Source organism: Poecilia formosa, unplaced genomic scaffold (genome assembly GCF_000485575.1).
Source record: "Poecilia formosa unplaced genomic scaffold, Poecilia_formosa-5.1.2 Scaffold113, whole genome shotgun sequence".
Classification (NCBI taxonomy): Eukaryota; Metazoa; Chordata; class Actinopteri; order Cyprinodontiformes; family Poeciliidae; genus Poecilia; species Poecilia formosa.
The window spans coordinates 1,445,940-1,466,663 of NW_006800052.1; the positions used below are offsets into that span (position 1 = coordinate 1,445,940).

Sequence of the window (20,724 nt, forward strand, 5' to 3'; positions counted from 1 at the left end):
CTCTACTATGGAAGAGCAACAAAAAGAAAGCCACAAGGAGTTGTGCTGCCACAAGACATGCGACAAACATTTAGAAGAAGGTTAAAACTTGGTGATGGCTGCATAATCATTCCCTGGAGCTAACGAAAGAAAACCTCTGACTTGACACTTGGGCTGGACCCAAACATAAAGTCAGCCACAAGAATGACTCAGAAAAAGTCCAGATGCTCTTCATGCAATGTGACTAGAGTTTGAGCTAGTTTGCGGAAAAGAAAGGACACGAATTTTAGTCTCTAGATGTCCACCGTGGGTAGACCCCACCCAAAAACTCTTTACATCTGCAGCGTAACGTGGTTGTTAAAAAGTATTCATTCTGGGTTGCTAAACCCAAATGCAACCTTTCTCAAAATTTTATGTTAAAAAAAAAAATTAGAAAACCATGCATCCTTTTCCTTCCACTTTGTAATCGCGTGCCAATTTGTGCTGGGCTGTCACATAAAGCCACGACGAGATACATTAAAGATCAAGTTTGTAACATGGCAAAACATAAAAACCCTTAAAGGCCATGAAAACTTTCACAATATGTGAGAAAGAACAGATGCCAGAGACAAAAAAAAAAACTGTTGCAGGAAAAACACTGCAAGGATATAGTTGACATTTTATTTTTCATTGAATAAATTCTATTTTTTCCCCCCCGTGCCTTCAGACCAAACGTGAATCAGAAGGAACAAACAAATCCCCTGATTAAGTGTACAATTCTGTCATAAGAGAGAAACAAAATTAATTGTGGTTAATGCATCTCATTAACCAGTAGTTGCTTAGCTGTTATGGCATTTATATACTGTTTAAAGAGGAAATCTTCTCAAGAAGCATCGATCTTTTAACATAGATATTAGTATCCTAATCTGAATCCAACTTTGAACAAAAAAAACAAAACAAAACAAAAAAAACAAAACAATGTTACCCGGGTCTGTGCATAAGGGTGTTGGACGATTGGCCAAATATAGAGTGATGTTTTGATCAAAAGAAAAGACAAGAAAAAAAAAAAAAAATCTATGCAAGCTGGCCTCCAGGAGACTGCTTTAAAGACAGTGATAGACAACTCTACGATCCACATCCTGCTTTACCGTTCGGCTCTCTATACGCATGTCTGTGTGGCTTTCTCCTTCACAGGTGTTCAGATAGCTATTATGGTTGATCTCATCTGCTGCAAATCCAGTGTAAAATTCATTGTCTATAAAAATATTGAGATTTACTTGAAGGTAACCTTCTGACTGTGTTATAAGAAAAAACTCCAGATGTCCATTGCAGTTGCACAGTGGGATGTACTGTATAAATATTGTACAAAATAAGGCAGTCTTTTTTTTTCTTCTTCTTCTTCTTCAGTAGGACAAACCAGATACAAAAAATTTCTGGGAGGACAAAAAAAAAAGAAAGAAAAAAAAGAAAAAAAAAAAGAAAAAATATTGTTCAAGTCCAAAACGATTTTCACATATTTCTGCTGCTGTTGTCAAATGTCAAGCGGTTTTACAGCATCAAACCAAGAGTATGGGATTGCTGCAACAATGAACACACCCGCGCACTCACACACCAGCGACCAAAAAGAAGAAGAAAAAAAAACAAAACAAATAAAAACAAAACAAACAAGAAACAAAAAAATAATAAAAAATTTGAAAACCAAATTCCCACACGCGTTCACACAAGCAGACGATCTCCTGATGATCAACAGAAAAACAGCTTATTCTCCAACGCAACATCCCGTTCCTGGACAAATCACTGAGACGTAGACACTTCTAATGTTGTATACAGTGCAATACAAAAGGGTTCATTCGTTTATTCAAACTGGTACTGTACTCTTGATAAGAAAACAAAAAAAAATGTTTAATAAGGTCGCATGAATAATAATAATTGTAAATTTTTGAGCGTTGTAGTAGTAGTAGTACTCGTCTTTAATAGCTTTGGCTTTTCTTTTTTTTTTAATTCTAAACTCATTCTGCTCTTACACATTTACTAATTTGTTTGTGAATTTTATTATAGAAAAACATGGAAATTTAAGAAAAATATTAGCACACTAAATAACCTGTAATTAGATACCTATATTGAGTTTTTCTCTTCTTTATGTTGTTGTCTCTCAGCAGTGGGCCTGGGACAAAGGTCCACCCCTGACCCATGAAGGAAGCGTCCGCTCTCATTTCTGTTATGACAGCCGTGTGTCAACTTTGTGTTTCTGAAGGACATGTGGAAATATTGCCTGAAAAACAAAAACAAACAAACAAACAAAAAAAATAATAAAATAAAATAAGCGGTGGAGTGTACTTTCATGACGTGGCCTCCGATGGTTCCTAGGAGCGGCTCTGCCTCGCTGCGAGCGCAGGAGCTAGAGGTTGAAGAAGTGATTACATGGCCTTAAATGGACTAGACAGTTTTGTTGTTTTTTTTAGATGCTAACAGCAACTTCACAGGCAGGCAGGAGTGCCTACGCGGTAGTCAGAGGATGGATGCTTTGCCACAGAGACCGGTGAGGACCCAACCCCCCCCCACACCCAAAAGCCTCCCCTCCTCCGTCCTTCTTTCAGTCGTGCCAACAGCGACACTGCGAATGCCTATGAGGCACGAGAAGTTCATGAGGATGCTGGATGTCCGTATCCGACGGTTACAGTTCCCATCCGACGGGCCTGTGAGAAGCCAGCAGCACTTCGGCAGTGTCAGGAAGTCCCTCTGTGCGTTTTTCTGCTGTGGACGGACATGTGGGGCGCTCGGCGTGCTACAGAAGCAGGAGAGTGAAGGCGAGGAGTCCCTGTGCGGCTGGGCTGGGCTGGGCTGACAGGGTGGGTGGGGAGAGAGACGCCCCAGCAGGAGAGAAGAAGGTTCTGCACCCGGGGTTTTCGGGGCGGTGCCAGGGTCCGAACGCTGCGAGCGAGCGGCTACTCCGGAGGCGGTCGCAGGGTGTGCAGCTTTCGATCGTCAAGGCCTTTCCAGTACTTGAAGTTGTTGTCCAGGTGCTGCATAAGATTGGGGAGGTCCGCAAAAGCTGGAAAGGAGAGAGGGGAGGCGGCGTGAGTGAAAAAACACAAACATGACCCTTACCTTCTGTCTCCTGAGACATGCAGCAAAATCCTTATTAGTATTATTTTTTTACACAAACCTCAGTGTGTTTTATAATCCAATTTTAAAAATCAAACTATCATAAGAAAGGCTGTTAGTTTTTCAATCCAAGACGCATTTGATTGAAACCTGGCAGACAGATCGGCTGTGTAGCATATAATGCTGCATTTACACACACACAAAAAATTACTGGAATGGAATCAGTCCACAGGGTTGTTAGGAAGTTTAAGAGCTTTTCTTATGCGTCTCTCCGGGACAAGTAAAATTTTGGAAAATAGTGGCAGCTATGAGATTAAAATCGCAATGTTGCTATAATTGAAATATCTAATTATATGCAATTATCTCACATATGATGGCAAAAAGCAAGTGTCCTCACTGTGACACCAAGCATATGTACAGAACAACATAAACCATCTAGTATCTCACATTGCTTTGATACATTAAAGTGAAATGAAACAACACATAGCTAATTTTTGGACAGAAAAAGTATTCAGTACGTAAGCTTCACCTGTAAACACATCTTAGAAATAGATGCACGTATTGTTAATCGTCTCTGATCGGTGTTTGGGAAGGCCAAATGTAAAAAAAAAGAAAAAAAAAAAAGCTGGATTTGTTTCCCCGTCATAACATATTTGGTCTATAAATCCTTCAATCTACAGCAAATGCTTTGACAAATGCTTTAGAGTTTGGTAAACATCAAATAAAGACTGGGGACATTTATTAACAATGCCAGTGGATAACCTTGTAATTTCTCCATTTTCCACTTATTTCAAAACTACGACCTCCATTAAAAACCACGTGGGGTGGAAGCAGAGTAATCAGCAGGTCCAACCTTTATAAAAAAAATAAATTGGAAACCGGTGTCGGCCAGGAAAGTCTCATCGGTGCATCCTTAGTTGAAGCATCGCCCAACTCAGACTCAGCCGGATTTTATACAGTCATGCCTTTCAGTCCATCGTAAGTCTGGCTTTCCAAATTACATTTGTAAACAGTCAAGGAATTGTAAGGAAGTAAAAAAAAACATGTTTGGACAGCGGTTCTGTTGTTTATGTGATGTCGTGTTGTCTCACCATCCCATGCATCAAACATGTCTGTGATGAAGTAGTCTATAAAGGAAATCTGGGACTTTGGGATGCTACACGTGTTTCTGTCAAACACAGGCATGACCACCGGTAGACCTTGTCTCTTCTCCTCATCCGTCTGCGGCAAAGACAAGAGCACAAGTGACCATCTTGTCCGACAGCACTAAAAAGTCTGTTACTAACATATTGCACCAAATAAAACAAGCGTCTAATTCTAGAAATTGCATCTATAGTCCTTAGTAAACCTATTTACCTGTGCAAAATACTCCTCTGAGATGCGGCCAGCCCATTCTATGCAGAGCTCCAGGGGCCTGCACGGATTAGAGATGTCTGCACACTTGATCAGCATCCGCTTGACGAGGATCCGGTTCTCCGGGGACGTCAGGACGCTTTTGACAGTCTCCTCGTCACTGCTTCCCTAAACAAAACCAACGCAGGATGTTAGGATGAACAGAACCCCCCGGCACTCCAGATCCTTTCAGATGGAAATGTATACTCTGATAAATCCAGAATACATGCTTTTTGTTTTGCTTCGTCAGCCTGTCTTGTTTATTTGAGTACACTGGACTCAAATGCGGTGCAATAAAACATAGTTTATTGGTGTTAAACCCGTCTTTAAAAAAAAAAAAAAAAAAAAAAGGCCTGAAAACTGGGGAGTAACCATCATCTCAGAAGCGAGGGGGTGAAAAGAAGTGAAAGTCCTACTGTTACTTAGGACAGAAAAAATGGAATGAAAGTGAAGGGTAACATGGCAAGGAACCTTGTAATTTAATTTGAACACAGAAAGTGACGACGCTACATTAGGTAAATGTGACAGCACAGATGTGCAAATGTGTCAAGATAAATAAAAACTGAATGCCCTACATCTGCTGCCTTTTTGAACACGAGTAATATCTGAAAACAATTTTTAAAAAGCCTAAATATAAACTGGATACGGCCTTCTCGCTGTGCTACCTACAAGTCAGTCAAAAATAGTTTGGAGAGCGAATGAGTGCAATTCTGAAATATCTGTAAAAACCCTGTTCGGATACCTGCCTGGTTTCTTCCTGTAACAGATCTCGTTTTCTCACCACATTATAATCCCTCCTTACCCTGCTGCTGGCCTCTGGTTTAATGTCTGCTTCCTGATATTTCTTATTCTATTGTGAAAATAAAGATTTCTTTTAAATATGTGGAAAGAAACAGCGAGCACCACTTCTGTACATAAATGAAAGAGAGCTGGGTTTATTCCTGGTACTAACTATCTAGCAATGGGTGAAAAATAGGTTAGTTAACAACAGTTTGTGTTGTTAACTAGCTTAATATGACATACTGGATTAGCTGGTCAACATTTTGCTACCATTATCTGCGTGCAGCAGAGTTTGCTAATCACTTTACTCGGTTTGTTTAGAAGAAAAGTGCAAAGTTTTGTTTTTTTTCTTGTTTTCTTTTTGGGTCTCGCTAGTTGCTGAACACGGCAGACCGTGAAGCTCTGCTCTGCAGCAGGTTCTGATCAGTGATCAGATCCACAGGTGTAACAGGCGTTAAGCTGGTGGTGTGTTTAAAGACAGCTCGGAGAATCACCTCACCGCGTCTTTGCAACCGTTGGAACGGTTAACGGTTGAAAAAAAAAAAAAAGTGCGGGGGGACATGTCCCACGCGTCGGTAACGCCCACGCCGGAAAACATTTTAATATCCATGTTGAGCATTCCGCACAAAGACGGTAAAGATAGAACCAGGTTGTTAAATTCTCCCGCTCTCTAACACAAGAACCAACAGGTCGTACGTCCACTTACTATGTTCCTATGATTATCACTTTAAAATCTAAAGTCTCTGTTGACTCTCTGCTGCTGGTTTATGAATCTCTAGAGACAGAGTTATACTTCTTTCTATTTGGAAAGAAATCAAAATGGGAAATTTTGTAAAATTACCTCTGTAAACGCAATTATTCAGCCATTATTTGTTATTGTAATAAAATGACAGTGTTTTGTCGTGCCATCACGTGAAATCTCACCCCGTTCTCCTCCAGAGCAGCCAGCGGCTTGTTGATGCTGTTCACAAACTTGTTGACGTGTTCAAAGTGTTTGGTCATCTCCGTTGCGAGGACCATGTCTATGACGGCCTGTCGTAACGATCGATACTCGTTCCTGAAGAGAAGAAGAAGAAGAAGACAACAAGGGGGTGAGGGAGAGAGAGAGAGATGGGAGGAGGAACAGAAGGAGGTAGGGACAGCGTGGTGAGTAGTAGCATGGAAACCCGTGTAAACAGTTTTCTCCTTCTGACGACAGTGACGGTGGCGATGAATGGCTGCTTTGTTCGTCGCTCCGCCGTGACCCCCCTCCCCTGCCCCCCTCCGAGGGGACCAGCACATGTGAGCTATTCTGTTTTGGGGCTCAAATCACATTACTGTCCCGCCAGTGCTAATACACAAACATGCGCACAAACACACACTGTGATCTTTCATCAGCAGAAATTCAGACTTGCTTTACTGCCTGTTGCCCTTCCTAACAGAAGTCGCTCCCAAAGACTTATGAATAATGATGAATGCACTCTATTTAAATGAAACAATAGTAAATAACACCAACTACAATCTGAATATGGACCTTTTTGTAATGCAGAGCAAAAGAGTCTCAGCACAAAAGCTGCCAAATGAGACTTTTTTTTTTTTTGTGCTAAGACGGTTATACAACGTTGTTATAAGAATGTTATTATAAGGTTGCAGCCACGTACTCAAATTATAGTTTATAAAACTACACTTTAAAGTTTGTGTAAAGGGCTTATTTAAAAAAAAAAAAAAAAAAAATCTAATATGCTTTCTAAAAGAAAAAATGCCAAAAGATTTCCAAGCGGAATAATTTTTTTCTACTATGCGTCAATAATAAATAGATCATCATCAAAAAGTTATCTTATTTCAGTAATTCTGTTCAATATAGAAAAATCCCAGATTCTCACACAGTGACATGCTTTTAAATAATTAATTTTGATGACTGTCGATTAAAATTCAACATTCAGTTCATTATAAAATGTGAATAGTCCATAAGAACTTGAACTTTATTCAAGTAACTTTTTTATGATGTTCTACTTTCTTGTGATGCAACCATGGAGAAACTTCCTGTCTGTATAAGATCCCTCTAAAAAAAAAAAAAAACTCCATCTGAAGAGTTTTATTTTCTTTACAGAGTTCTGTGGCTTTTATTCACTAGTGTCTGAGCATCTGTACGTTTCTGTATGAACTTTGAAAAAAATGCATTTCTGAGATAATCTCCTCTGATTAAAACACATCTCCTCACCTTTCTATGTGTTTGAAGATGTTGGACTTATCATCTCTGGTGGTGAGCTGGAAGGCCAGGGCAGCATGGTGGCTCTCTAGCACAGCTGTGTCGTTGTACAGAATGGCCAGCTCACTTCCTGCGTTGCACAGGAAGCTGTTGGTGCGGCCAGGGTGGTCAATATCGTGCACGGTGGCGGCGATCAGAGCAGCCACTTCATCGATGGGATCCAAACTTTGCTGTCAGGACAAACAGGTTTTGAGAAATAGATGTTAGAGACTGAGAATAAAACACCTTGCCATCTTTGAAACCAAAGGTGATGATTTAAACCAAAACCAATGAGAGAGAATCACTTTACTCAAACAGTTAGGCTGCATGCGGCGGTTATGTGCAGGTCTGCTAAATAAGACAGTAGCTTTTATTTTTCTTTATCATAGAACATTTAACTATTGCCCAACTGTCCATTTGGGCACACGTACGAAAATAGCAGCAGCATTTAAGTTCTTAAAGTGCACAAGTGGTCTGTAAAGCAGAAGTGACCTTCAACACAAACGCTGACCTATGGAAATCCTGGGACTCATTAACCTCGTGTGACGTAACTTCACAGTTCACCGGCTAAAGCCCCGAGAGATCACTGGGCCGAGATCAGAAATAGATGCTTTGGGTAATCGGCTTACCGAGTCCCGACCGTCAACACGTTACTGAACCACTGACACACTTGGGCAAAACCGTGACTCTCTAGGATTGAGATGAAACTGATGGACCGTTCTGTCCACATTACCTTGGTGTGGCAGCCCCAATACTATGTAGCATTTAGGTATAAACTAGGTTACCACTGACGCAACATGTACAGTGCATACAGATGCTTGCAAAAGCCGAATGCCACCCAGATTCACGTTATTACCACAATGTCAATGTGTTTTCACTGGGATTTTTACGTTGATATGGGGGTTGTTTGTTCTTAATCACCATCCACATGCAGAGATCCGTATTTCTGCCCAGGACAGCTTCCCCTGAGCAGGAACAGATTCTATGTTTCTGTTGAAAATAAGCATCCCCACACCATGATGCTGCCACTGCCATGTCCACCAGCCATTTCCTTTGGCATGTTGGCAAAAAGGTTTTAATTCGGATCTCATCCGACAAGAATGCCTTCTGCAGCATGTTTGCTGCGTTCTGCAGACTCTGAAACGTAATTTTCCGACCTTCTAATAAACAGTCGCTTTCTTCTTGCTACTTTGTGGAGTAGACATTATCACAGTTTTCATTCCTTGTCGGCTCGAAGATGTGCCACACTCTTCATTTTTAGATGATGGATAGAACGGAGTCCTGTAAAATGCTCCAACTCTGCTCTTTGCACTTAATGATGCAGTTTGAACATTAATATTCTCTAACAAGCCTCAGATCTATAATGTACAGCTGAATTTAAACTGCAGAGAAATTGCATACACGTTTCACTACTTTGTGTCGCATTACAAAAGCAAACATAGCTATAAAATACACTGAAAATCGTAGTCGTAGCATAGGAAAATGTAAAAACTGTTTGAGATATGAATACTTTCACAATTTACGCAATAAAAATTGTTTTAATCCACAAACTAATGCATTTAATCTCCAAGTAGCCAGATGAGAGCGTAACAGAATATTATGCAGACTAGAAGAAGGACCCAGCAAACAAAATGAAGCAACATAGGAGAAATTAATTCCGTTAACTCTTATGACATGTTTTTAGCTCCCTGATTCTCTGAGAATCCCTACGTTGGTGCAGGAAAAAGACAACTTTTACGGAAAACTGTTATCTTTGGTATTTTTCATAGATGCAACTACAGAAATGGAAACAGATGACTTGCAAAAAAAGGGCATAAATATCCCATTTGAAATGTTGAGTAAGCGGCCAAAGTCCAAGAAAAACTTTACAAGACTTTCAGAAAGCCTGAATGTCTCAAGACGACTTTGAATAACAACTTCAAGAAATGAAAGCTGGTTCAAAACTTTTACACACTTCACTACGTTTCAAGAAAAGCATCAACTTTTTAACTCACATGATTTTGTATTATTATTTAAGAATATTTAAAAAAAGATATCCTCATAATTATGTGCATTTAAAATGTTACATTTCCCATTTTACCTTCACCCTCTCCTTGGAGAGAAAATATGCCGTAGCATGCAGGACGTCGGCCGCGTGGGTGGAGTTGTGGTAGGAGTTGCTGGAGTGGTAGTTGGCCTCAATCACTTGCAGCCAGGAGCGCAACGTAGCTTCAGGGCAGTTTAAAAACTCGCACACTCCGAAGCGGGAGAAAATCTTGAGGCCCAAGAAGGTCAAAGGCCTGCGGGAGGATTTAGGACGGAAACGTCAGTGAGAAAACTCTTTCCACAACAGGAAAACACCTGTGGTCATCCTTTGAGACTGGGAGGTCTCACCGTTTCATGGTCGCAGCCTCCAAGCTAAAGATGTCAAAGTCCCACGAGTCCTCACTTTCCATGGTCTGGGCGATCCGAGGGGGGATGTCGTTTAATGACAGAGGGGTCGCCAGGTGACTTGGCAGATGGTGGGGCTCTGCGAGCAAAATGAAAATAAAAAAAAAAAGAGGAGAAAAGCAAAAAAATAAAAATAAAAAAATCTTAGCAAAACAGAGTAGAGGGAAAAGGCAACCCGGTAAAGTTTTGGTTGCGGTCAACCGTTTGTGTAAACTCACGCTTTGTGGCGAGGATGTATTCGTTTCCTGACATTCTGCGTAAACCATCCTGTTCAGAGGAGAAGCAAGAAGGGAAGCTTTAGTTTGCCTTCTTGTAACCATTAGATTAGGGGTTCAGCTCAGAGGGAAGATCATCAGCGCAAACTTTGGAAGGAGGATCGCACCAGAAGCCAGCGTAGCCCCGGCCGAGACATTAAGTGTAATCGTACCAGATATAATAGAGAAATGACGCCGTGATTATTTATGACTGTATGTTAACCAATCCACAGCAAATTATTTCACTTGGTCATTTCTCTTCCTTTGGGGATTCCTGTATGTTGTTCCAGCAGACGGAGCTTATCAGAGGGAAAACGAGGCCTCACCCAAATAATCAACCAAGCAAAGGGAAGCGTAATGATCAGACTCTCTAAGGACTGTGACTCACACCAGCTGTGCGTAACAGACGGCTTGTTAAGAATTTGGACATCAAGAGAAACAATCGTGACCTTTCTAGTTGCTCGTTGGGTCGGACATTTTTTTTAAATGTACTCCAACGTTAGAATTCCCAGATGTTTGAACTTTTAAAAAAAAGGTCTTCCAAATTGGATTCTTAATTGAAAAATCCAAAGTACAACCACAAAATAAATCAAGGCTTCCGTGTGAAATTAATGTGGTTAATCCTGCAGACATGAGCACTTAAAAAGGGGGGAAAAACAGTCTCCCATCGAATAAAATATGTGCAAAAAAAAAAAAAAACGTTAAAGAAAATATGAACTAAAAGAAAACTTTAGATATTTGGGTTTCGGATAAAGTTGACCGGTGTGCTGTAACGTTTATGTTGGTTTTCTGTCAGACTTGCTCCGCACAGCACAGGTTACAGCACACACTGGGTGTTAGCGAGTGCATGGGTGTGTGTCACAATGGGAAATGTTTACTTCACAAGTGCAAAAGGAAGAGGAGACTGGCTCATCTTTGACCCATGCATTGTCTCGTGGTGCTGCTGCCTCAGTACTATTTTAGGACTTTTTCTCCCAAAAAAAAGAAAACAAGAAAGAGAGAGACGTTTGCCCTTTTTTTCTCTCTTTTTTTTTTAACCCAATCTTCACTTGATCGATTTGATTCTACCGCGTGAGCTCGGACAAAACCGCCCCTGCTTTTATCGCCTCTACCGGTCAAATCTTCTTTGTGACGGACCAGCACCTTGGCACCGCCGCTTCGTCACAGAGGAGCTCACGTAAAAAGTAAAGCCGTTCATGTTCATCTGGTCCAAAGAACAGGATGTTTCTGGGCCTGTGGTCGTGGAGAGGGAAACGAGTGCTGCTGGGTGTATGTGCGCAGAGACAGAGGGAGAGAGAAAGGGCGGGGTGGGCTTTCCTCTCCAGCCTACAGGAGCACAAAGGACAATCTAACACTTCCTCTGGGTTTGTTGCCAAGACTGCCAACTTGGCACTACTTCTTGTTCTTCACCACTAGTGTCTGATAATCTTTCTTTGCCTCCTCCTCTTTGGAAATAATAATAATAATAATAATAATAATAATCACACACTCCTAATCTTATTATTATTATTATTACTAGATCACATACGTTTCAGCAGGAGTCAGGTTGTGTACAACCTTTTCAGTTCATGCCCCAGGAATAAAAAAAACCGCACTGCCGCTTACCAAGCGTGACGATGACTGAGAATCCACACCGGATTTTGCCACTCACCGTCATCAGCCCCCCGACGAGGTCGCTGGTGTGTGGATCTTCATCCTTGGTGCCCAGCTGTGGGGAGTACAGCTCGGTGGTCCTCAGGATTTCCAGCACCCGGTCTAAGGCCTCTGCCACAGGCATGGGGCTGCTTTCCTGTGCTTGGTTTATGATGTTTATAACCTGATTGAGGAAAGAGAGAAAAACAAACCCCAAAACAGCCATATTAGTTGGAACGGTGCAAGAAATACTAAAGCAGACTGAAATAATCAGCATGTTTTAATTTTCTGGCTGGACTGCAGGAAAAAAAAAAAAAAGTGGCAAAAACAAAGCCAAAAAACACACTCCAGCCAGCACCACTGTACAGCATGTTGGGTCATTTAAAGCCTTTGGACTCTGTCTGCAAACAGCCCGTTCCTGCTGTTTCACACAAGGAGAAAAAAGGTCATAAAATACAGCTGAGCACCCATGGAAAAACCACAACGACCCCCACAGCAAAAAAAAAAAACAAAAAGATTCCAGTGTTTCATTGGTAACTTTGCTATTTTTTTTTATATTCCACATGTTTTTTTGTTTTTTGTTTTGCTGTTGTTTTTATTTTGCATGTCGCTGAGTAAACATGTCGGGACATCCCTGTGACTCCTCAGAGCTGATACTGCTAACCTGTGAGGCAGGAAGGAACAGGCAGTTATTGGCGTATAGATGATCGATATAACTTTCAGAAAAAGCGTCACGCCTCCTGCACAGACAGGGGAACCGCCGATTCTGACTGCAAACGAGGACGTCTTGGTTTTAATGAGCAGGAAAATGCTGACGCTTCTAAATATGTGGCCTGAACTAAACTAAAAGAAATGGCAGCTACAGATATCTGTGGGGAAAAAACAAAACAACAAAACCTCATTTTGTATTAAATAAGCACATGAAATTAGGCTGGGAATAAATAAATAAAAATCCCAGGAGGCCATGGCAGGCTACCAAAAGTCTACAGTGTTTTTTTTTTATATATTACTCATATCTCCTTGCATATTATACTATTCAACTTCTTTTTAAAGCTGATTGAATATGGCTTTTCTTTTCAGAACAACCACAGCAAACCTGTAAAATATTCTTCCAAATGTTGCTCATTTGGGATTTATTCAAATTTCAGATTTCTATTCCTTTTGTAATCCGAGCTACAACTGGCACCAGCAACACAAAAATGCCAGTTGAATTGGAAATAAAAAATAAATAAAAAACAAACAAAAAAAAACTTTTAAAATTTCCAGGGAAGCACAAAGAAAAGCTTTTTTTTAAATATATATAAAAAGCTAAAAGGTTATTTCCAGCTCTTAAATAGATAAATCGCTAACTAAGCTTAAAAAAAAACAAAACAACAAAAACCATGTAAAGATGTGTATACTTTTATAACCGACATGCATTCTCTCAAAGAAGTCTAAAAAGTAACGTCGACTCTAACAATGGGCACCAATGGCAAGGTCATCAAAGCATGTACAAAAACACAAATTTGAACTAATTTGCTTGCGCACATTTCCCAACCCCCCCAACACACACACACACGCACGCACGCACGCACAAACACACACAGCCAGCAGTCGTATCACTGCTCTAATCTCCAGAGGACGACGCCCACAGGGATCGACTGCACAGTCAAATGATACAGCAGAAGAACCGCAGTGTGTCATATGACCCCCGCTCCCTGGGGACTTGTGCTGCGTCGGACCATCCAAACTACACAAACCGCTTAAAACGGCGGGTCATTCCGATCCAACGTGCTCCTACTTGTCTTGTGCATGAAATGTGGCATTTTATCAACCCATCTCCACTTGAAACAGCCAGTGTGTGAGTGTGTGCGTGTGCGTGACTTCCACACTTCGTTTCGGCGGTGGTACAGGAAGCGCTCATGGCCTTTTTAGCACTTTTAGAATACAAGTGTGCAGTCATGAGACGGTAAGAGATGATCATATGACGGAGGGGGACTGGGATGAACCCACCTTGGTGATGGGAGCCTCTATCGTCATGGAGTGAATTCGGGCCATCGAGGAGTGTCTTCTCTGTGAGCTAGCTGTTAGGATGGAAGAGGGAAACGTCTTCAACGACAAAACAAGGAGCACATTTCCCAGCCATGCCCTAATTAACGCGTAGCGTGTATCCAAACAACGCGCAGCACAAACACAAACGGCTGGGCAGGTTTTCGAAAGCTGACAAGAAGCAGAGTGTTTCCATCATCCATCTCCCTTCACTCTCACCATCGCTCCCCCGAGACGTTATGGATTTGACATCCAGAGAGCCTTTCCTCCGGTCTTTGTGCTTACAGGATTGTATATCTGGAGGAGGGAAAACACTTTGCGTTATTTACATCAGCACATGTAGCTGATATGCTTTGTTTGCACATCACCATGTCTTTATATATCTGAGCAGGATTTAACCGGTTTTGTTTTTCTGTGTTGCTTCTCATAAGCTTGGTGTGAAGACGATGTCTGTGTACATATGTATAATACAAATAATTGTACTTTTTTTATTATTTTTGGCAAATGGCAGGGGCGACAAACTTAAAACAGAATAACTAAACCAAACTAAGCGAACCTGAAGTAAACTAGAAGGTTTTTGCTCCACAAGAACCCGGTGTTATTCCGTCTTGTGTCTTTAGAAATGACGAAAAACAGTTAACTACATATTTTTAATATATGGACACCAAACCTTTCAGACAAAAGTTTTGTCAAAAAGTGCAGAGAACATTTATTTGTCCTGTTTATTTATTTATTTTTTTAATTTGCAAAGAAAATTTAAGAAAAAAAAATTACCAGTCAGCATATTTATTTAGGGAAAACCTGTAAGTACAAAATCACTAGCATCCATGAAATAAATGTAAATGGTGCAAGAGGAGTTACTGTGAAGTACATTAAAAATTATGAAAAAATATATTTTGAAAACTTTATACAGCATTTACTGATTCAGATGAGTAAACTGTAGTTTACATTTTGTATTTCTGACAAACAGTTCTGCTGTAAAGAAAGTCTCACTCAACGCTTTTACAGAAAATGAGACTTTTCTTTGTTTTCTTGCACACTCAGACAATCCTTTTATGGACATCTGGCTTTTCATTAAAAAAAAAAGAACAGAAATGACAACAAATAGTAATTGAGTTTTTATGGCAAAATTAAAGCGTAAGCACTGAAAAAAAGTGCAAATTAAATTAAATGCTACAAAACATACGCTAACTGGAGACAAAATTAAAACAATAGGAATTAATATGACCAGCAGGATGTAGAGATTTTAGCAGGTGAGGTTTGAATTCTGATCCACCAATTCTGATCAGACACCACGAGGTGAAAAGGTGCCCCAGAGGAAACGCAGTGAGGTTTAATGCCGTGGGACAACATGCAAAGCTCCAGAAACAAACAGAGCAGAGCCGCTGACGCAAACCAACGAGAGATACCATCCCTGTTTACTGTTTACTTGACAGACGTCGAGCCGCAGTTTTGAAATCGGTCACAGCTACGGATTTTTTTTAAATTTGCATTTGAAGCCAACAGTGCAGCAGGGAACAATAGACAACATCAAAGTACTTTTTCCAAGGTCCACTAAAAGCGAGATTAAAGTTATTTCAAGGTTATTTCTCAGCAAGCTGAAACTGACATAACCACTGACTGTCATTTCTTACATGGTTTTAAACCCAGCGCAAGTAAGTGTATGCTAAATTATTTGATGGAAAACAACAATAAAAATGGTACTACAATCTCCAAAAATAAAAGAATAAATATGTCATCATCTAATCCTGCTGTACAATAATGGAAATATTTTCAAGAAGAAATTGTGGCGTGAGCTTATATGTTTCGGTTTTCAAAGTTTCTGTAAATACAAAAATATATAACTTACTGATTCATTTTACATTTATTTATTTATTACATATTTAGGGGAAAAGTATTTATATATTATGTTTACTTTGTTTTTTTGTGGCATTTATTTATTAATTACATTGTGTAAATAAGAGGTGAACAGCTACCACAGAGAGCTTAGGAGAAGAAGTTAAAGGTCTTAAAAGTCTGATATTTATTAAAAAAAACCATATTAACTTAAGAATCTCACCTGTTTGTGACTCTGCCTGCACACGATCAGCAGATTTATCACTCTGTGCAGACAAATGAGAAACACACATTGACACATGCAAACAAAACAAACCCTTCTCATTGTTTAGCAAAAACCGCCAATCTCACCTTATTATTATCATTTAAAGGCCTGTTGATAGACACATAGTGTCTGATTTTTCTGTGGAGGACAAAGGCACAACGTTACATCCGCTAAAACAAAACGGTGTGATGAACGGAGGCGATTTATTCTCCAGCTCACTCACCCTCCCTGCCCAATCACAGGTGTGATTTTCACATTTTGCTGAATGTTGTCTCCATTCTTCTTTTTGGCATAATAAATCCCCTGCCACTCCTGGAACACAACACAACACAGCGGGCCGACGGACCCTTTGTAAGACACATCGGCTTGGCAACGTGCGATTGAAATAAAGAAAAAAAAAACTGAAAAGTGAAAAGTTGAAAGTGTCCCGTTTGTGTGCAACAGGTGGTGAAGACGGAGAGCGGCTCAGAAAACGGCGACTCGCTTTAATGGGGAGAGCGAGCGCAACTGGAGTCCAGCGCGCTCGTTTCATGTCCACCCTCTCCCACCCGCAGATTAAAAAGACCCTTCCTGCTGTTAGGCTGTCCCGGATTGACCTTTGCGCTCTGTGTAGTGAGATTACTGCACATGAAACGGAGCTGCTGGATGACCAGCGGCGCAGGCCGACGGAGCACGTGCGCGCGGGGATGCGAATGTCTGGGGTGCTTACACAAGCGATGCGACTGCGAGGCAACGTGCGCCGGAGACGGCTACAATTACAAAGTGGGCTGATATGAAGGATGTGGAAGTGTGAAGAGCACGCGTTACCTTTCCTTTTCGTATACAGGAGTTAATCGTTTCGAGGAGATCAGGCTTATTCTTCTCGCTTTTAGGCACTTCTATTATTTCCTTCCCTACTAGCTCGCCTTGTTGGTAGCCCATAATAGACTCGTAGGCAGGATTCACATACTGCAAAGGCAGGGAAAGAAAAGTGAGGAGTTCAGGCAAAGTTAACTACTGTTTCTTAATTAACTGAAGAAAAGAAAGATACAAAAAAAAAGACATTTTCAGCTCATTAGATCAAGAAGAAAACATCCTGAAAACACAAGCTGCAGTGTTTTGGGAGCATTTAAATGACAGAATCTACTATTACTCCTGAATGAGATCCAAAGACATGAACAGGAGCTTAAAAAAAAAAAAAGGGTCTGAGGAGAACAAAGGGAGAGAATGAAACGCACACACATGGTTGGAGGGGAAAACAAATGAAATAAATCCCCACCTGAATTACTTGATCTTCAGAAGTGATCTCGATGGCGTCTTGGCTTTGTTCCAGAGCTGTGAAAATGGCATTACTAGCCCTGGTAGAGAAAGAAAACAGCATCAAGACATTAATGTTAGATCATATTTTAAGACGTGAAGTTAGAATTATTCATACCTCTGGCACATTTATGTTTTTTTTTGTTTTTTTTTAATTTAACCAAATAGTTGTTTGTGATGGGAAATGACAAGTGTACAAATGAGTATTAATTTTGTAAAAAAAAAAAAAAATACATGTAAAATATTATTTCTGTTCTTCACAATATTCAATAAGAAAATCTATTTTGGTATTACATGCATGTCACCGTTCTTCTAGCTGCTGAGCAGCCGTTTACATGTTTCCACTGATATTTTAACCATTTCTCTTTGCCAAATGTTTAAAGGCTGGAGGCCTCGTCTCCACCAACCTAAGATTCAGTTTCTTTAGCATCTTTGTCAGATTCAAGTCAGGACACTTCAAACAGATAATGTTACTGCCAGTCAGAGGAAACATGCTGGTAAAAATGGAAAGGTTACTCCAGAACTAAATCTGTAAGGAGTGTGAATAAATGTGTGGTCAACTGTAGAAAAGTTAAAAACGCATTTAAAAAAAAGAAAAAAAAGCTTTTAAGCTGAAAAACATTCTCCATTAGCTTTATTTTAGTAAAACATTCTCACAAGCTGCATGTCGCTTCATTGCTATAAATAGGTTTTGTTTTTACATTTTCTTTATCATTACATATTGTATGATATGGGGTGTTTCTGTGATTTTTTATTTTTAGAGTATTTTTCAAGTGAGCCAATCAGAACTTCAATGCACAGCACTTGCAGCATTTGCATTATACTTACTGTAATCTTAAGGGATTCATTCAGCAGTATTATGCGTGTTAGAGTATAAAAAGAGTATCTTTGCAACTGCAGACTATTTTCTTTTGTCTGTGTGTGTCCAAGGATGTGGGGTTAGGAGGGGTGTGTGTGTGTGTGTGTGTGTGGGCAATGAGGTGTAGAAAGCTTAAACGTGATAAGCAAACTTCACCACTGATATAGAGCTCAACTACAATGTAGCGTAATTGGAGGCATGACTCACCTCAGTTTGAACTGTGCCCGCACCTCTCCGTGCTCCAGCTGTAGCAGCTCGTTGTAGCAGGCCATCAAATTGACATTTTCCACATACCTCTAAGGGTCAGAGCAGCACAGGCCAGTCAAAAGTGGATAAATAAAACCGACAATATGCGATGCTAATCCACGTATCGGCAAGTGGGTACATTCTCAAAACAAAACAAAACAAAAAAGGGTGGGGGTGGGGGAAGGAGCATCATCGATGTCTTTCATCTCCCATGGAAAAACAAATAAAATAAATCATCAGCTGCAAATCTGATGCTCATCAGTGGAAAACCAGGCAGAATAAAATACGCTGTGTCCTTTAAGCTTACCCTATTAAAGCCAGCATTGATCAGCGGCATCACAGAGGCTTCCTCTCTGTCTGGCCTTAGAAAAAAACAACAACAAAAAAAAACAACACGAAAAACACATGTTAGAAGCAAAACAGAACATGATAAATGCTTGTTTAGAGAACATCTGAGGGCTGCTGCAGATGACAGGCTGCAGACATACACACTACGTTTTCATCTTTTCTTTTTTTTCTTCCCAACATTTCCCCCCCCCCTAATCATGAGCTACCAAAAGGGACAATAAAAAAAAAGGAAGAAGAAAACGAAGAGAGCAAACATGTACCTTTTCACGACGGCGACTATCACAGTGTTTTCTGAGGAGTTGACCGCCCTAAATGACCTGAATGTAAACAGAGGGAGCCTTTTTAGCAAGCGAGCGAGGCGGTTGGAAAAGCCTGTGGCATCAAATCAATGTATTTTCAGTTTTTCACGCTCCGATTCTCACAGGCAGGCAGAGCCCAGAGGTGGAGCTCTGCGAGCGGTGCCGAGGCCTCTGAAAGAATGCAGTGTACAGGGCCGCTCGTCCGCCTGCGGTTTCCCCCAGCCAGTGGCCATAAAGGCCCTTTAGTGCCCCCAACTAGAGCCTGAGCGTGTACACTGAACATATGGATCGGCCAAAAATGAATAGGGTTAACATACCGTCCGGGCATGGCAAATGAATGTTTGTAAATGCACTTTTGGTTTGCGCCTAGGCTAAAGATAGACGGTGGTACGGGCCAGGCACCGCTCGTTACTCGGCGACATAAATCCACAAGGTAGAGAGCGAAGAAAAGTCAGCCGGCCGTTCATCACAGATAATGAGAAGCACGGGCATGTGGACTGAAACTCGTAAAAAGTTGTGCTACAGCTGGTCCCTTCGAGGTCACCTGGCATGTGTTGGTTCACGGGCCCCAAATTCATTGAGCTGTAAAGTTGAGTTAGGAGCAGGGATACACCTTTGTTCACTTCTGATACCGATACAGAGGTTTAGTATCTTTAGTATCGGCCGACACTGAAAAACAGTGCTGGACTGACTTAAAAAGTTTCCTTTTTAAAAAAAAACAAACAAAACAAAACAAAAAAAACATAAATATACTCAATCACAAATGTATTTGATAACTCTACACCAGTACAGAACGCTTAAATACACCAACTGATTCACAAGCTTGGTCAAACATGTAAAAACAATACAACGTTAATTTGTTCAATCAGTGCAATTAGCAGTAAACCAGCCAATGTAAAATAAATAATAAAGAACCTGAAACTGACAAAAGCAACAAGGTGACAACCTTTTTCAAATATGCATAAAAGAAACTGCAACAAACCTTTTTACTAATATGATACAGAAAGCGCAATTAGGAATTCTAAAATAACTTAGAATAAATAAAGCACGACATCGCTCGGAGCACAAAGCATAGATCTAGACTGAAAAGATCGGCCCTTATGGATCAGGCACATTGTTACCGACACCCGATATAGAATGATTTTTATTATCAGGATCAATACAGATATTAATATCAGATTGGTGCATTTCTATTTAGGATACGACTAAAGCTCATAAAAAAAACAAAAACAAAAAAAAAACAAAGGAAATAATTCCCAGAATTCAATTTTGTTTTCAATATTTTCCTTCTATTAGCTGAATAACACCATCATCATAGTTATAAAAATTAAATAAATTATCACAAATGATACAACTCGGTTGAATGTAAACTTGAATAAATCTTTCCGATGTCCTTCTTTAAAAAAACCCACAAATATTCTTGACAATATCGGCTTTTATTTGATTAAACCAGAGGCGTGCAGTTCAAAGGCGTCAGGTTTAAAAGATGCTTAATTACAGCAGAGATAAGAGAGAGCTTGCCTTACCGGCACAGTGCTTCAGCGTCAAAGTGTCTGGAATGTCTGTGGTCAATGATGACGAGATCGTGATGCTTCTCTGAGAAGCATTCGAGAGCGTATTCAGGCGTCCGCACCATGCTGCACCTGTAGTTGGCTTTCTCACACGCCCAGCAGAAGCCATTGCTTTGACTGTCCTCTTTGGCAAAAACTAAAAGTACCTGGAAGACAAGGAAATGACAGAGGACATGCGGATTAAACATGAGTTTATTT

At 40.5% G+C, this 20,724-nt stretch overlaps 1 protein-coding gene across 3 annotated transcripts in view; it reads right to left on the reverse strand.

Moving 5' to 3' along the window:
* Window positions 1-625: 625 nt before the first annotated feature.
* pde8a (phosphodiesterase 8A) overlaps window positions 626-20,724 on the reverse strand; it is a 59,274-nt gene continuing 39,175 nt past the window's right edge. For all 3 annotated transcript variants that reach the window (XM_007560181.2, XM_007560180.2, XM_016675406.1), the window contains 20 exons: window positions 20,482-20,672; window positions 18,917-18,973; window positions 18,616-18,670; window positions 18,270-18,358; window positions 17,166-17,244; window positions 16,715-16,855; window positions 16,131-16,219; window positions 15,994-16,045; window positions 15,866-15,908; window positions 14,026-14,103; window positions 13,771-13,841; window positions 11,798-11,962; window positions 10,111-10,159; window positions 9,836-9,971; window positions 9,543-9,741; window positions 7,436-7,653; window positions 6,160-6,292; window positions 4,420-4,584; window positions 4,155-4,284; window positions 626-3,010 (listed from right to left, as the gene is read on the reverse strand). In XM_007560181.2, coding sequence (XP_007560243.1) covers window positions 2,904-3,010; window positions 4,155-4,284; window positions 4,420-4,584; window positions 6,160-6,292; window positions 7,436-7,653; window positions 9,543-9,741; window positions 9,836-9,971; window positions 10,111-10,159; window positions 11,798-11,962; window positions 13,771-13,841; window positions 14,026-14,103; window positions 15,866-15,908; window positions 15,994-16,045; window positions 16,131-16,219; window positions 16,715-16,855; window positions 17,166-17,244; window positions 18,270-18,358; window positions 18,616-18,670; window positions 18,917-18,973; window positions 20,482-20,672 — 2,247 coding nt within the window. In that variant the 3' untranslated portion in view covers window positions 626-2,903. The remainder of the gene's footprint in view (window positions 3,011-4,154; window positions 4,285-4,419; window positions 4,585-6,159; window positions 6,293-7,435; window positions 7,654-9,542; window positions 9,742-9,835; window positions 9,972-10,110; window positions 10,160-11,797; window positions 11,963-13,770; window positions 13,842-14,025; window positions 14,104-15,865; window positions 15,909-15,993; window positions 16,046-16,130; window positions 16,220-16,714; window positions 16,856-17,165; window positions 17,245-18,269; window positions 18,359-18,615; window positions 18,671-18,916; window positions 18,974-20,481; window positions 20,673-20,724) is intronic.